Below are 14,636 nucleotides of genomic sequence, written 5' to 3' on the forward strand. Positions count from 1 at the left end.
CAAACACGGCCTCCCACTCACGCGATCAGAGGCCCCAAATCCTCCGTCACTGCCCCGGCTTCGCCTCCCTGTCCCTTCTCAAGTGTCCCCACTCAGCCCTTCTCTCCACGGCACCCGGCCTCACTTGCCAGTGTCCTGGCTGTCACTGTCCCTTCCACTCTCATGCTGGCTCTCATGCTCCCTCACCTTTTTGGTTTAGATACGGTGATTTCTCACTGGGCTTCTTAGGTGTCTTAAGAATGTCCACGGAGCAGGCTGGCTTTGAATGCACAGAGATTCTCCTGTCTCAGCCTCCTGAGGGCTTGGATTACAGGCATTCGCCACCATGGTGGGCAAAGGACAGAGCTTGGAAGCTCTGGACCCCTGCTGGCCAGGCCTGGTAAGCCCCTAGTGTGAGCAGCCCTCAGAATGCAGGATCCAGGCCCAGGGTGGAAAGCAGGAAGGGTACCGGAGGAGGAGGGAAGAGGGCGGGGGGGGGGGGGAGGCATGGCTAGAGGCGCAGAACAGGGGGCGCCCCTTCTGCACCCTTCAGCTCCCTATGAGGTGGCGCGATTCTCTGAGTAGCCTCAAGAGGGCGCGCGCGCCCTAGAAAGGACCCATCCCTCCGCCTGTGTGCCACCCCCCCCCCCCGCAGGTGGCTGCACCCCATCGCGTTCCTGGCCTGTGGGTGAGTTGTGGTCCAGGTCTGGAGTGACAGATGGTAGTGCAGCCATCTTTTACAGCCCCGAGTCCTGCCAATTCCCAGCCACTCACCATGGCCACCTTCCTGGCGCTGAGCAGGGGCACAGCCCATTTCTAGGGCCTGGGTGTCCCCAGCTTCCCCCAGACGCTGCAGAAGGGTGGTCAGCCGCAGATCCCCACCTAGGACCTCCACGCCCTGGCCCTCTCCTCCGCTGCAGCCTCGGAGTCCAGCCCGATGGGGTGAGGGCCCTAAAATAACACTAAGGAGTAAGGATACCAGCATCTCCTTGGGGTCTGGAATTGGCCAGGGGGCTGTGTAGCTCAGGCTGGCCTTGGGTCACAGGGATCCCCTGCCTCAGCCTCCCCGCATTTCTTTACTTTTTTTTAAAGTTCTAAACCAGGTATGATGATGCATGGCTGTAACCACAGGATTCTGAGGGGTGAGACAGGAGGGCTGGAGTCCAAGCCCAACCTGGGCAGTTCAACAGTGTGGTGAGAACCCGTCCTGAGATCAAAAAAGGTTTAACTCAGCCTAAAATGCACCAGGCCCCAGGTTCACTCCCCAGCACTGAAAAAATAATAGAATAATAATTAAACCTGAAAATAAGAACAAAAGAGGGAGTGGGTGTGGTGGCACATGCCTATACTCCCAGAATTTGGGGAGGCCGAAGCAGGAAGATCATGGAGTTCAAGACTGAGTGTACACTGTTCAAGACCACATGTACACTGAGTGACTGAAATCAATTACTAAGATCCTGTTTCAAAAAATCAAAAACAACAACAAAAAAACAGGCTGGGGCTGTGGGTCATTGCGAAGGTTCAGGGTTCAGTCCCCAGCACCATGAAAAGCAAACTTCTGGAAGGCTTCTTTTGTTAAAATGAGTTTAGGTTAAATTGTAATGCAGGTGGCAACTTTGCCCTAATAAAGCAGATTGCTTGGACCCCCCCCCCGGGGGGGGGCAGAAGCCCCATGCCACTCAGGCTGTCACCTCTGAGGTGTTGAGGTGTGAACCCCGCTTCTGAGAAGAGCACTTGGTAGTCACCTAATCAGAGATTGTTCTCCTTGCAATTTTGTGAGGAAATGAACAAATTAACAGAAAGACGCTTAAGACAGTGGAGCCGAGGCACACTTTACAGGGGTTTTTGTGGAGTTTTCTTTTTTGTTTGTTTTTGGGGGGGGGTTGTGTGGTACTAAGGGATTCCTGGGGCCTCTGCCCTCAGCTGCATCCCCAGCAGTGTTTACTTTTTAGAGGCAGAGTCTTGTTAAATCACTAAATTGCCCAGGTGGGGCTGGAATTTGTGATCCTCCCGCCTCAGCCTCCCAAGTGCTGGGATTACAGGCATGCACCTCCACACCCCGCTTAAAGTAGGCTATCTTTGTATGTGATCAATGAATGATCAAAAATTAAACTTAAAACCAGGTCTGGTGGCACACACCTGTAACCCCAGCACTCAGGAGACTGAGGCAAGAGGATCGCTGTGAGTTTGACGCCAGCCTGGGCTACATAGCAGGAGCTTGCCTCAAACAAGAGAAGAAAGCAAGCAAGAAAGAAAGAGAAGAAAAGGAAAAACAAAGGAAAGAGAAAAGAGGAGGAGGAAGACAGAAAGGGGCCCGGGAGCTCCTTTCCTGTCCCCAGACCTTGTCCCTGTCTGGGCTTGCGAATGGGGTGCAGACTAGCAACGGAGAGCCAGTGCATGGGGAGGACGTAGACACGCGGTGCCTCCAGGTCCCCGGCCCTGCTGCACCCCCAGGGGCCGCGTGTCCCCGACCACCTCCGCCCATGCCCTCACAGGGGCTGGCGGCAGGCCTTTTCTTTTCCTCTGGCCCCCGACTTTGGGAGGGTGGACACGAGCCTTAGAGTCCATTCTGGCTCTGCTGCTCCCCTGACCCCGATGTCCAGTGGTTGTCACTGCTGTTGGTGACATGGTCTCGCTGTGTAGCTCAGGCGACCCTATTGCCTCAGGCGTGTATCACTGCGCCCGGCTTCTGCAGGAGTTGCAGACCATCAAGGGCGACAGCATCGGCAGGCACAGGCCCCTGTGGCCTTGACAGTGGTGCTGATAACCAACTACAGGAGAATCAGGAGGCAGCCAGGAGTCTCGGGCTCCAGCGGGGGAACTGGGGGGCCCTCTTGTGGATGCTAGAAGAATTTCACTCGGTCCACCCAAGTAGTCCACCCAGAGACCCAAGGAGGGAGAGTCCTTTGTTAAGGACATAAAAGGTTCTGGGGTCCCAAGATGGAATTTCTACACACAAAGCCTAACGCTGTATACAGGAGCAGCCGTTCTGTACTTTATAAATGTTACCGTCTCCTCGCAGCTCCCCGGGAGCTAAGTACGCTCCTCCCCTATGTTACAGATGGGAAAGCTGAGCAACCTGCCTGAGGCCACACAGCTGCTCTGCGTTCCCGGTTCTGGGCTCCCCCGTGGGCCTTTGCACTGCTATGGGACCTCAAAGGGTCACAGTCACAAATTTGTTCGTTTTTGTTTTGTTAATGGTGCTGGGCATGGAACCCAGGACCTTGCACATGCTCGGCAAGAGTTTGGCTATTGAGCTACAACTACAGCCCTTATTATTTTTATTTTAAAACAAGATTTGACCAAGTTCTCCATGCTGGCTTCGAGCTTGGGACCTCCTGCTTCAGCCTCCGGAGTAGCTGGTGTATACCATATTGGTTCTTTCAGCCACTTCCAGAAGGTGGGCCCAGAGCTGGGCAGCAGTGCAGAGGCTGAGGCTGGTGTTGTGGGAGACGAAGACTCTGAGAAACATGGTTGCATCTTGAAGGGGCCTGGAGCCCACAGGCCACAGTCAGACAGTGTCTCCGGGGGCCACAGGTTTGTAGGTTGTGGGCATGGGCAGTGCCGATGCTGACTGCAATCTGGGGGTGTGCAGAGCCTGGGCACAAAGGTGGACCAGGCCAGCTCCACATCCTAGGACCCCGGTTTGCAGGGGTGGGACACATAAGTCGCCAGTGATGTTGGCTCAGCACAGATGGTGGAGGTGACACCCAAGGGAAGGGGTTGAGCACTCCAAGGTGGGTAAGCCAGGGCTAAGCAGTTGGCGGACTTTTGGAAACTGAGGCAGGGACCAGTAGGGACAGGGGACACAGGGAACTCATTGGGGCAAGGGGTCAGATGCAGAGGCCCTCCCTGCAGTTCTTGATGAGTCTGTGCCACTGTGACCAATTTAGACCAAAGGGGCAGATGAACTGGAGCCAATGGTGACACCTGTCATCCCAGCACTCAGGAGGCTGAGACAGTAGGATCTCTGTGAATTTGCAAACAGCCTGTGCTCCATAGTGATTTCAAGACCTGCACTGCATAGCTTAACCCTGTCTCAAAGTGCGTGCATGCACACACACACACACACACACACACACACACACACACACACACACACATTGTGACTATGGAGATGGAAGTGGGCAGCTGGGGCATGGGGCTGGGACAAAATATCCAACACCCAAAATTAAAGGAGAGATTTATTTCGCTCACAGTTTGTGGAGGTTTCAGGCCATACTCAGCTGGCTCCAAGGCAGGATGGCACAAGGGCAACAGTTCACAGAGGCGTAAGACAACAAAAGCAAAAGAAGAAAAGGGAGGAGTGCAAAAGAATCCTCGTTCTGTGCCTTACATTACATGTAGGCCACACCCATCCTAGGGTGAGTGTAGCACTCACCCCCATAATCCCAGCACTAGACCATGAATCAATCACAAATTTTAGAAGCCCATGACTGTATGAGGCTTTGGGGGGACCTTCAGACACAAACCATAACAAGTGGTTAAGACATCACAGAAACCAGTAGTTACAGTCCCTGACAATCACTAATTGAAAAGTCCTAGGTTATACATGCAATTTACAATTTTTACGGATCTTCTGTGTAAGAATGAATCTAACAAAAAGTTGTAAGGAATCTTCTATATAAGCATAAAATACAGCATGAATAAATGCAAGACACTGGTTTTAGAGGAAATGAATCTCTTCTTAGGTGGTACTCTTCCTTCCAATTAATCAATAAATTTAATCTGTCAAAATCCCAATGGAATTTTAGATTTTTATATTTATTTTACTTAGGGTGGTTTGAGACAGGGTCTCACTAAGTAGTACAGGCTGGTCTCAAACTCAAAATCCTCCTGCCTCAACTTCCCAAGTGGTAGCATTACAGGCGTGTGCCACCACACCCAGCTCTAGTGGGATTTTTAAAGGCCATTTGAAATATTAAGTGTGAAGTTCATCGGGAAGAAAGCAACTTCCAGGATAGGAAAGCCCACCTTTCTCCCCTATTCCTCCTGAAAAGCACAACTGAAGCCTGAGCACTGCACAGAAAACATTAAACTGGCCAGGCGTGGTGGAGCATGGCTGTCATCCGAGCACTCAGGAGGCTGAGGCAGAAGGATCGCTCCAAGTTCAAGGCCAGCCTGGGCTACCTATGAAGACTCTGTCTCAAGAAAAGAAAGAAAAAGAAAATATATGAGGACTCAGGAGGGGAGAACAGACTGACTTAGGTCCGCTGGGCCCTAAAACCTGACCTGGTGGGGGATTCTCGAGTTTCCTTCTGCCCCACAGATCCCAGGCCGAGATCCTGCGACCACCGGCCAGGCCTCAGCTGCAGCCTCGCACCGCAGCACACGCAGCTCAGCTGCGGGGCCGGACTTCCCGCCGCTGGGACGGGGCTGGACCCTCACCTCCCTCACACCCACCCAGGGTGGCATGTCAGGGAAGGCTGGTCCCGAGGGCAGCCTCGCCGGTGAAGGTGGCATGGAGGCCGCAGCTTGCACCCCCTTCCACCTGCTCTAGAGGGAGAAGGCGCAGGAGCAGCACTTCCGCCGGAAGTGACGTCATAGCGCCAAACACCGGACTCCAGGGACGCACAGCCCTAAATCGAGAGATCGCCAAGCAAGAGTGACGCTTCGGCCTTACTGCATTCTGAGCCTTCTTTGTAACAGCACCTAAACACATGTACACGTGTATATATTATGTAAGGGTACACATGTGGATCTGTACACGCTCATTTACTGTGTATGCGTGTAGAGTATGTATATGTATATACAGTGCATGTGTGTGCGTTTGTAGGACATAAAGGGGGTAGAAGAACAAGGGAAACGACACCACAGAGAAAGCAATTTGCCTTCAGAAAGTCAATGAAACATTGCTCTACAGAACTTGCTGGCCAAACGTCAGGGCGTACACCTATAATCCCAGGACTAGGGAGGCTGAGGCAGGAGGAGAACCGAGAGTTTGAAGTCAACCAATGGCCAGGTGTGGTGGCACTCCTGTAATCCGAGACTTCAGGAGGCTGAGGCAGGGGGATCATTGCAAATTCGAGACCAGCCTGGGCTACAATGTGAGTCCAAGTCCAGCCTGAACTGTGTAGTGAGATCCTGTCTCAAAAAGACAAAAAAAAAAAAATCCAAAAAAAAAAGTAAAACAACTCTTGAGGTCAGCCAAGAGTGAGACCCTGTCTCAAAAAGAAAGAAAGAAAAAAAAAAAAAAGAAAAGAAAAAAATCAGACTTTGCTTAGAATCTGTGCAAACGAATCAGTGGTGAAAGATATTTAGGGGACACTTAGGTAAGAATTCAGTAAGAGGACACTAGAAGTGGCTGTTGATTTTGTGGGATGTGGGGGTAGTGGCATTGTGGTCATGTAAGAAAATGCCCTTTTGCCTTTGTTTTTAGGAGACTCGGGTGGATACATTCAGAGGTGAGGCGTCATGACATTCATGATTACTGTGAGATACACTGGAATGAAAGGGCCACTGAGCTAAATCCCCGGCCTTAGTTTGAGAAGTTTTATGGGGTAGGTTCAAGCTGAGTAGCAAAGCTCCAGCCAATTACTGATCACAAACTTAAAAGATGAGAGTGATCAATAGGCCGATATGGTGGTTGACTCCATGAGCTCAGCATTCGGCAGGCTGAGGCAGGAGAATCACTAACAGTGAAAAGCTGGTGGCTGCATATTGAGTTCAAGACTAATCTGACTTATACAGATACATCCTGTATCAGCCATGATCCAGAGCAGCGGGTCAGAGCCACGGCTGCCTCCTGACCGACAACAGTCAAGGTACTCAGAGCTTCAGGTCACTGGGTGGTCTGCGACCTCAGTGTGACCACTGGCCACCCTCCCCGAACCCTGGATGGGGTTCACCCCAGGGTGTCACACATGCCAGGCATGGGCTCCACCTCTGAGCAACATCTCTGGCCATTTCTATTTGCTTTTTTGGGGGAGGAGACACAGGATCTTAATTGCCCAGGCTGATCTCAAACTTGAGATCCTCCTGCCTCAGCTTTCTGAGAAGCTGGAATCAGAGGTGTGTGTGTGACCACGCCCTGCACTAGGTTGCCTGGTAGAGAAGACTGAGTCCATGCAGATGGAGCCAAATCTGTGAGCTGACAGCAGCTCCATGGGGACCAGAGGCCTCCTCCACGGGGGCCTCTATGTCACCAGGCCCTGGAGTCTTGTGACATGCTGGGACTTCATTCTGACATGTTTTAATTTTTAAAAAATTCAAACCTACAAACAATTATTAACATCTGACAGCTGGGGAATTAGCCCAGTGGCACAGCGCCTGCCTGGCAAGCGTGGGGTCCTGAGTTCAATTCCTGGTACCCAAAACAAAACAAAAGTCTTCTCAAACTCAAGACCTCAGAATAGCAGGCAGTCTTTCGGTGGACAGGAAAATAAGGGCACAGAAGCAGCCTGGGGCTGTGCTGGCCGGCCCATCCTGCCCCGCAGCTTTACGTTGTTGTTTTTATTTTTTGACACAGGGTCTCACTCTGTAATTCAGGCTGGCGTTGAACTCACTGTGTAGTCGAGGCGGCCTCAGACCTTCACAACGCACCAGCCTCAGCCTCAGAGGGCTGGGATTGCAGGCCTGCACCCCACACCCAGCCTCCTTTGTACTTTGGTTCTCCCCTTTCTAGGGGTGTTCCCTCCCTTCACCTGCTGCTACTTTTGCCCCCTTGACCTGGCTGAAAGTGAAGCCATGCAGGTGGCTCCCCCCACAAGGCCACTGCCACCTGCTGTTTCTGGACCAGCTGCTCCCTCCCACCCCACCCCACTCCCGCGCCTCTGTGGGCCCTGCTGGGAGTCCGCCTGCCTCTGCTTGGGAAACACCACTGTTGGCTCCAACCTTCAGCAAATGGGCCTTGAGGAACAACTCTGAGCCTTGTGGGGTTGGCACGCAGGGTCCAGAGCCCCACCTGGGGCCTGTGTTCTGCAGGGAACACACGGTGGGCATCTAAGGACTCGCTGGGGGAGAGGTCTGTAAGGCAAATGAAGCCAGCCAGGAGTGTAGTGTGCATCGGGCCTACTGGCACTCTGGGAGGCTGAGGCAGGAGCGAGGCAGGACAGAGGAAATAAAAGGTGAGGTGGAGACGAGACCAGAAGGGAAAGCAGTTCAAAACCTATTTACAAGAAAGACTGCCTTCTCCCCAGACAGCAAACCTGGGCAACTCCCTTTCAGCACACAACAGGTCTGCCAGCTCCCTTTAACTCTCCCCCGGGGCCTCTACCACTGAGGAAAGGACTGTGCTTTTGGCATTTGCCCTAGGGATCCCTCACCCAGGTCAGGCCACCCTCTCTCACCCTCCACGACTGAGAGTGAGACAGACTCTAGATCACTGGTTTTCCACAGGTTTCCAACTCTCCAAACCCATAAAGGATTCCCAGTTTCCAGCCATAGGCCACCTGTTTCCTTGAGCACCCGCACCCTACACTATGTGCACCCAGGATCCCCTCTAATGAGTCCTTCTCTGTCTCCTTTTTGGGGCACACCCTGAAAATTGTTTTTCCTCAACGGTGAACAGTGCCCTCCACATATATTTGGAAAGGGGTGGGCTAAGGTGTTTATTTCAGCATCCAGGACACTCACATACAGCCTGTGACAAGAAGATGGGAAGTTCAAGTCTAGCCTGGTCCCTTAATGACTTAGCAGGAACCCCTGTCAAAATTCAAAATAAAAAAGCTGGGGGTGTGGGGTCTGGTGTGACAGCCCTGGATTCACTCCCCAAATGGGTAAAATCAGGAGTGTGATCGATGTGTGAGCTGGTTTAGCTGAGGTGTTCAGGGAAGACCTCTGATGGGGAAGTCATCAGTGGATGAGATCTGAGTGTAACAGAAAATGCCCCCAGCCAGTCTGTTAGCTGCTCAGGTAAAAGTTCCTGTTCCAGTTCCTGTTACTACTGTCTCCTAGAAACAGCTGGTCACTGTGATGCATACTGTAAAAACATATGACTAACATATGGCATAACAGCTGCCTTGCCCCCTCCTTAAGTCCCTGTGAGCAGTGTCACCGGGTCAGCGTTCAAATAGTCTCTTGCTGAGGGGCACCCACCATTTGTCCATCACGTCATTGTTCAGGGGAACACAACACGTGCAGAGAGCCAGAAATGAGAACTAATTAGTCAAAACTCACAGTCTCTGACTGCAGGAAAAGAGGGCCTTTCTGAGAGTACAGAGTTTAAAATGAAACCAAACAACTCAAACAAATAAAAGGGGAAAAGGCCCATTCTTCCTGAGAATTCCACTTCGGCACCTTTGTCTGCTACCACAGTCCCTGCCAACCCTTTCCACACATCTGCTGCCAGCCAGTTGAACGGGTTGCAGTTTGATCAGTCATTACCTGCATTTGTCCATGAACCCCTGCTCCAGACATGCCCATCATGATCACATGATGTCATCTAATGCCCACTCGAGATGACTGTCAGCAACTCCTTCTGAGTTCCACATTTCGACAAGGAAAAATTGGACTGTCAGCTCTTATGAATGAGCTTGCATGATCTTTCCCAAAAATTACCACATCAAGAAGCTATATATCAGTCAAGTGTTTTTCAAGAACATCAAATAAGGAGAACAAAAAGCCCATCAACATGTCAAACGTTACCAGTGTTACCCAGAAGCCTGGTATAAGTACTATGGACATTAAAAAATAATTTTCCTTTCTGATTAAGAGATAAAGGCTCTCAAAAGCTTCCATGTCTATATTTGGTATCAATCTATGACTTTTGTGGTGGTTTACAGAAATGATGTCCCTGCATTCAAAAGTCCCTTCAGTCAAAAATTTACTACCACAAGGGCTATGAGACCCTTGCTTCTTGTCTTTTATGCCAAGCACAACCTTAGAGCCTGGAATAACAAACATGAATTCTTATATCAGAGAGTCCTCTTATTATCTGAGAAGAGACCTCCTCTTCAAATTAAAAGTGACCATCTCTTTGCACCAAGCCAGTCAGCCTCTCTCTCTTTCAACCCCGCACTTTCCCCAGGAAGAAGCTGATGCTTGCATCAGCCTGAGGCAGATAACCATAATCCTGAAATTCTGTAAACTCTCCTTCCAGAGATAAAGATCAAAGACTTACCTCCCACCTGGACATCAACTCCACCACCACAACTCTGCACTGTGTTTCCCAACCCATTATATTCTTCTTGAAAATGAAAAGAAAAAAAATGATGCCTAATAAAAATACCAACTCATCTGAACTCAATTGCTACAAATGTTTGGGAAATTCCCATTATTTTCAGGGAGGTTCTAGCAACAGCCAAGCCACCAGCACCTTTTCCTTGAGATGGCCTGGCTCTCTGTCACTTCCAACACCGTCATGGTTACCCAAGAATGAAAGAATAAATGAGGCTTCAGGTTTCTAGACTGTCAACTGCTAAAATGAATCCCTCCTCCTGTAAAACCAGTTCAGGACCTCTGAGCTGCCAAATGTTACCATGATTGAATGTTTTCCTCTGTCTTCAGTTGGCTCCTGTCAGCCAACCCTTCTTCACCTTTAAATGGCAAAATCCCAGTTCTGAACTCAAATCTCAACTGATCTGGACTCAACTTCCCAGGGGTTCAAAAGCTTGTTTAACCTCTTTGGAGAAGCCCTTACAGCCGACCTCACTAGTTTCCCCACACAAAATATCCCTGCACGTATGATCAACGACACCCAAGATGCCTGCAGGAAAGAAAGGCCCTAAATCTCTGCTGTAATATCTGGCAGAAATTGATTACAAGAAAGAACCTCTTCAAATTTCTATAACCTCTGGCTTCTAGGGTTAGGGTTAGGTTTAGGTTTAGGGTTAGTGTTCTCATGTCCATTTTTGGTTCTTGACTGAAATATAACAAAAAATTCTGAAAATGATAAAGCTCTTTCCAAGTCATGTACGTGATCAATATTAGAAATTAGGGACAGAGCTACATTTTCACAAATCATATGCACTGCAGGTTTTTATTGCACCAGAAGTGGTGGGCTGTCCTTTAGGGGCATCAGCTCTTAACCGTGCAGACCATGCCATGTCTGCCTCCTGCTCTGCACTCATCGGGCCAGGCAGGCTGTGCTCCCTACTCCAGAAGTCTCCTGCCCCGACCCATGCAGTTTCCTGCACACCAGCAGCAAGTGGGAGTCTGTTCTCCAGGAGCCCCTGCAGGCCTCTGTGGTTTCTTGACACTCAGTGTGTGCCTGCAAGCGTCCTGACATAGAAACCTGTATTTCTCTAGATCTGAACGGCATAGATTTGATGCCTGTGCAGGACACGCCTGTGGCTTCAAGAAAGGAGGACACATATGTCCATTTCAACGTGGACATTGAGCTCCAGAAGCATGTGGAGAAGCTGACCAAAGGTATCTGTGGGATGCGGGGATCTGGCCGGCTGGCACACCCTGGTGTCTGAGCACGGTGTGGTGCATGCGGCACAGGTCGTGCCTGGCAGAGCTGTGTCCCGTGGGTGTCAGGAGACACTAACTTGAGAAAGTTGAATCTGTGAGTACTTTGTAAAATCGTGGGAACTAGGAATCACGTGATCCAGGAAACACCCTGGAAATGCTCCTTGATGTGAGATTTCATTGCCTTCTTCAGCAGAGTGGGAGGTCTCCTCACGTTGACAGCAGGACAGAGGGCACTTCTGCAGGTCCTTATGGCCTCACTGGCCTGTCCTGGGGCTGCTGCCCTGGCAGGTCGTTGGTGGGAAGCTGGGTGAAGACAGCACACATTTCTGAAGCACCCAGATTACGTTTCCGTGTTCAGTGTTCACTAGAGTGCAGTGCTGCTGCCGGCCAGACTCGTGTTTACTGGAAAAATTAGAACGGGATAAACAGTTCAAATCCCAGCCTCAAAAATACTGAATTTGGAGAATTTTGTTTGAGGAGAAAGAGATGCTTCACTGTGAGAAACTCTCTAATGCCTGTTGCATGTGTTACACAGTGCTTTGGGCTCTGCTGAGCTGTGACGCCTTCGTGTTCCTCTTCTTGTATTTGACATCTATACTCCTCAGTGACTGCGCTTATGCAAGTAACTGACTCGGGTCAGCCTGGCTCAGAGACCTGGCTGTGCTCATACAGCGAGGTGGTGCGGTCAGAAGCAGCGCTTGGACCCAGCAGCAGTTTGGGGGCTGCCACTAGGTTAGAGTCGCAGCACTGCACCACACTGGACACAGGTCACTTTGTCAAATCCTGCCTGTCCCTCTGTTCCCTGCGGTGGTCAGTGAGAACACATGGATCCAGGAGGACGAGCTGGCCATGGTTCACCAGCTTCTGTGTTTCCCCCCTCAGGTGCAGCCGTCTTCTTTGAATTCAAGCACTTCAAGCCCAAGAAGAGGTTCACCAGCACCAAGTGCTTCACCTTCATGGAGATGGATGAGCTCAAACCCAGGCTGATTGTGATTGAACTGTGTAAGTGGCGTGTGGATGGCTGAGCGCTGCTCTCAGGTGTCCTCCCAGCCCCACTTCCCTGTTGGATGACCTTGCAGATCAGTCACCAGGTATTCTAAACAATGCTGTCTTTTGTGATTACAGCTACAGGAAACCCAGTGACTTTAAAAGAAAAAAATTAGTTATTACCAAGAAACCACTTTATCTTCACCTGCATCAAACTTTGCACAAGGACTGATCCTTACCTGAGCACCCTGGAACTCCTGTGAATCTTACCAGCCAGTAGCAAGTGCCACAGCTCAGTAGGATCTTCACTCTCTTGGGCAGGAAGTGGGCCGTGCCCACCCAGCAGGCCACTGAGTACCTGGCATGGCCACAGTGTGGAACCGAGTCTGGCGTGTTGCAGAGCAAGTCCCCTTTGGGCCTAGGCTTACTGTAGGTGTGGGAACATGCTCTTCTCTGTTAAGTGTGCTATCCATAGTCTGTTTTATAATTTGCCTCTGCCCCTACCCGGCTTCCCAGAACAGTGCTGTTGTGGGAGGCATGCTCATCTTCAGACCCCACCCAGCAACAAGAATGTGCTTGAGTTTACACTCCTGCTCCCTGGGGCCGGGCTGTGTGGAGAGGCCCCCCGAGTGGGACGGGCTGCTGGACTTCCGGCTCTGATGTTCCGTGTGGAATAGTGTGCCTTGCCTAAATCAGTGTCTCCAAGTGGTGGCTGTGATTTTTTCCCCAGATAACCAGATTATTTTTCTGAAAGTGACATATTTTAATCATGTTGATTACCTATTTTACATCACATTGTTATTTCTTCTGATGATTTTAGAGTTAATATTGGAAGCATCTCAATAAACACACCTTTTTAGATGGGTTTACAGTGTCTTAAGTCTTGTCATCTGAAAATAACTGTGTCCAGTACAAATGAGATACTGCAGGAATAAACGCTGTTTATCTGACAAGTGATTGTGAAACTTCAAAGCTGCATACCTTTTCTTAGTGATGAGTATGGAAAATCAGTAGACATTTTAAATTTTTTTAATTTAAGTAGCTAGGATTGCCATTTATTTCCTGTTTAGATATATTGGCATTCATCCATACAAAAATGCGTAGGTCAGCAGTGTTTTACAGTTTTGACGGTTTACATTACATTGGAATTAAGAGGCATAAATGAAACTTTCATAGCACACATGAGGTAAATACTAGACACACACAATTGAGATTTTGATATTCACTATTTTAAACCCATGGTGCGTAAGGGTGCACCCCTGGTTCCTGCCTGTGTGAAGCTCGTGTCCTGACCCTGCTCACGCTGTTCAGTGTGTTTGCCTCCGACTGAGGTGACCGTGGCCCACGTGCCTCAGAGCTCTGCTCCACTCTGGTGCCCGTGAGGCCCTCCACTCACTGGGTGGGTGCTGACCAAATGGGAGGGCCTGGAAGAATGCTTAGCCCACTTCAGCCTTGCCTTTCATCTTGCGGGGATAAAAGGCAACCACCACAGCGATCCAGTCCACAGTACCTCCAGGGGATGACAACTAGCCTTAATAAGTTGCTTTTTTTTTCACGCAGTTCTTAAACGCTCAAGTGTCGGCCGATCCCCAGGCTGTGGGCTCCCCGGGGTGGAGCGAAAGCCATCGGTGTTGTCTCCACACGCCCTCTGAGGAGCGTGGTGCAGTCTCTGCCCTGTGGGGTCCTCACTTCCTTTGATTTGATGTTGTTGAGACCTAAAAACATAAGCTTGGGAACCCATTATTAAAATGTAGCTGATTGGCTGTGTCATGCTCCTTCATTGCGGGCTGCAAGGCGCAGGGCAGAGCTGGGTCCTGCAGCAGGGCAGAGCTGGGTCCTGCACACTGAACATGTCGGCGGGGTGGGGCAGCATGTGCTCAGCAGAGCTGGGCTGCAGACGGCGAGGTGTCATAAAGTGAGTGCGCATCATCGGGCGCCGGAATTCGCGCTCCAGCGAGGGCAGCCAGCCCAGGGTGCACCCTCAGCGAGGCAGGTGGCAGGCAAACCCGGAAGAAGCCAGAAACTGACTTCTCACGTAGAGGTGCTGCCGAGGGTGGGTTGCTTGGCCCGCCGTGCCTTGCCTACCCTGGCATCCTTTGCCACGCGGGGTGCGGTGGGTGAATGTGGTGATGACGACAGGCCGGCCCTGACTGCTGGGCCTTCTGGGGCCTCCAGACCTGGCTGCCGGTGGAGGCAGGATGAAGTACCCATAGGGCTTTGCACAGGAGGGTAATTCCGAATAAAAATGTAGATTTACCCCAATTGGCATGTTTTGAAAAAAAACTTTCCATGCCTGGTTCCTGGCCGCACACTAT

General features: G+C 50.7%; 1 protein-coding gene across 1 annotated transcript; it reads left to right on the forward strand.

Annotated features, from left to right (window-relative positions):
* The first annotated feature begins 325 nt into the window (after positions 1-325).
* LOC134476332 (axin interactor, dorsalization-associated protein-like) lies at positions 326-13,188 on the forward strand. Its single transcript, XM_063249767.1, has 6 exons — positions 326-379; positions 635-667; positions 5,249-5,429; positions 11,167-11,289; positions 12,217-12,334; positions 12,460-13,188. Exons 1-6 carry the CDS (start codon positions 326-328, stop codon positions 12,551-12,553), a joined length of 603 nt encoding a protein of 200 aa, XP_063105837.1. The 3' UTR covers positions 12,554-13,188.
* The last annotated feature ends 1,448 nt before the right edge of the window (positions 13,189-14,636 follow it).

Source organism: Cavia porcellus, unplaced genomic scaffold (assembly GCF_034190915.1).
Source record: "Cavia porcellus strain 051 isolate PalLab524CR breed Dunkin Hartley unplaced genomic scaffold, mCavPor4.1 scaffold_6, whole genome shotgun sequence".
NCBI classification, from domain to species: domain Eukaryota; kingdom Metazoa; phylum Chordata; class Mammalia; order Rodentia; family Caviidae; genus Cavia; species Cavia porcellus.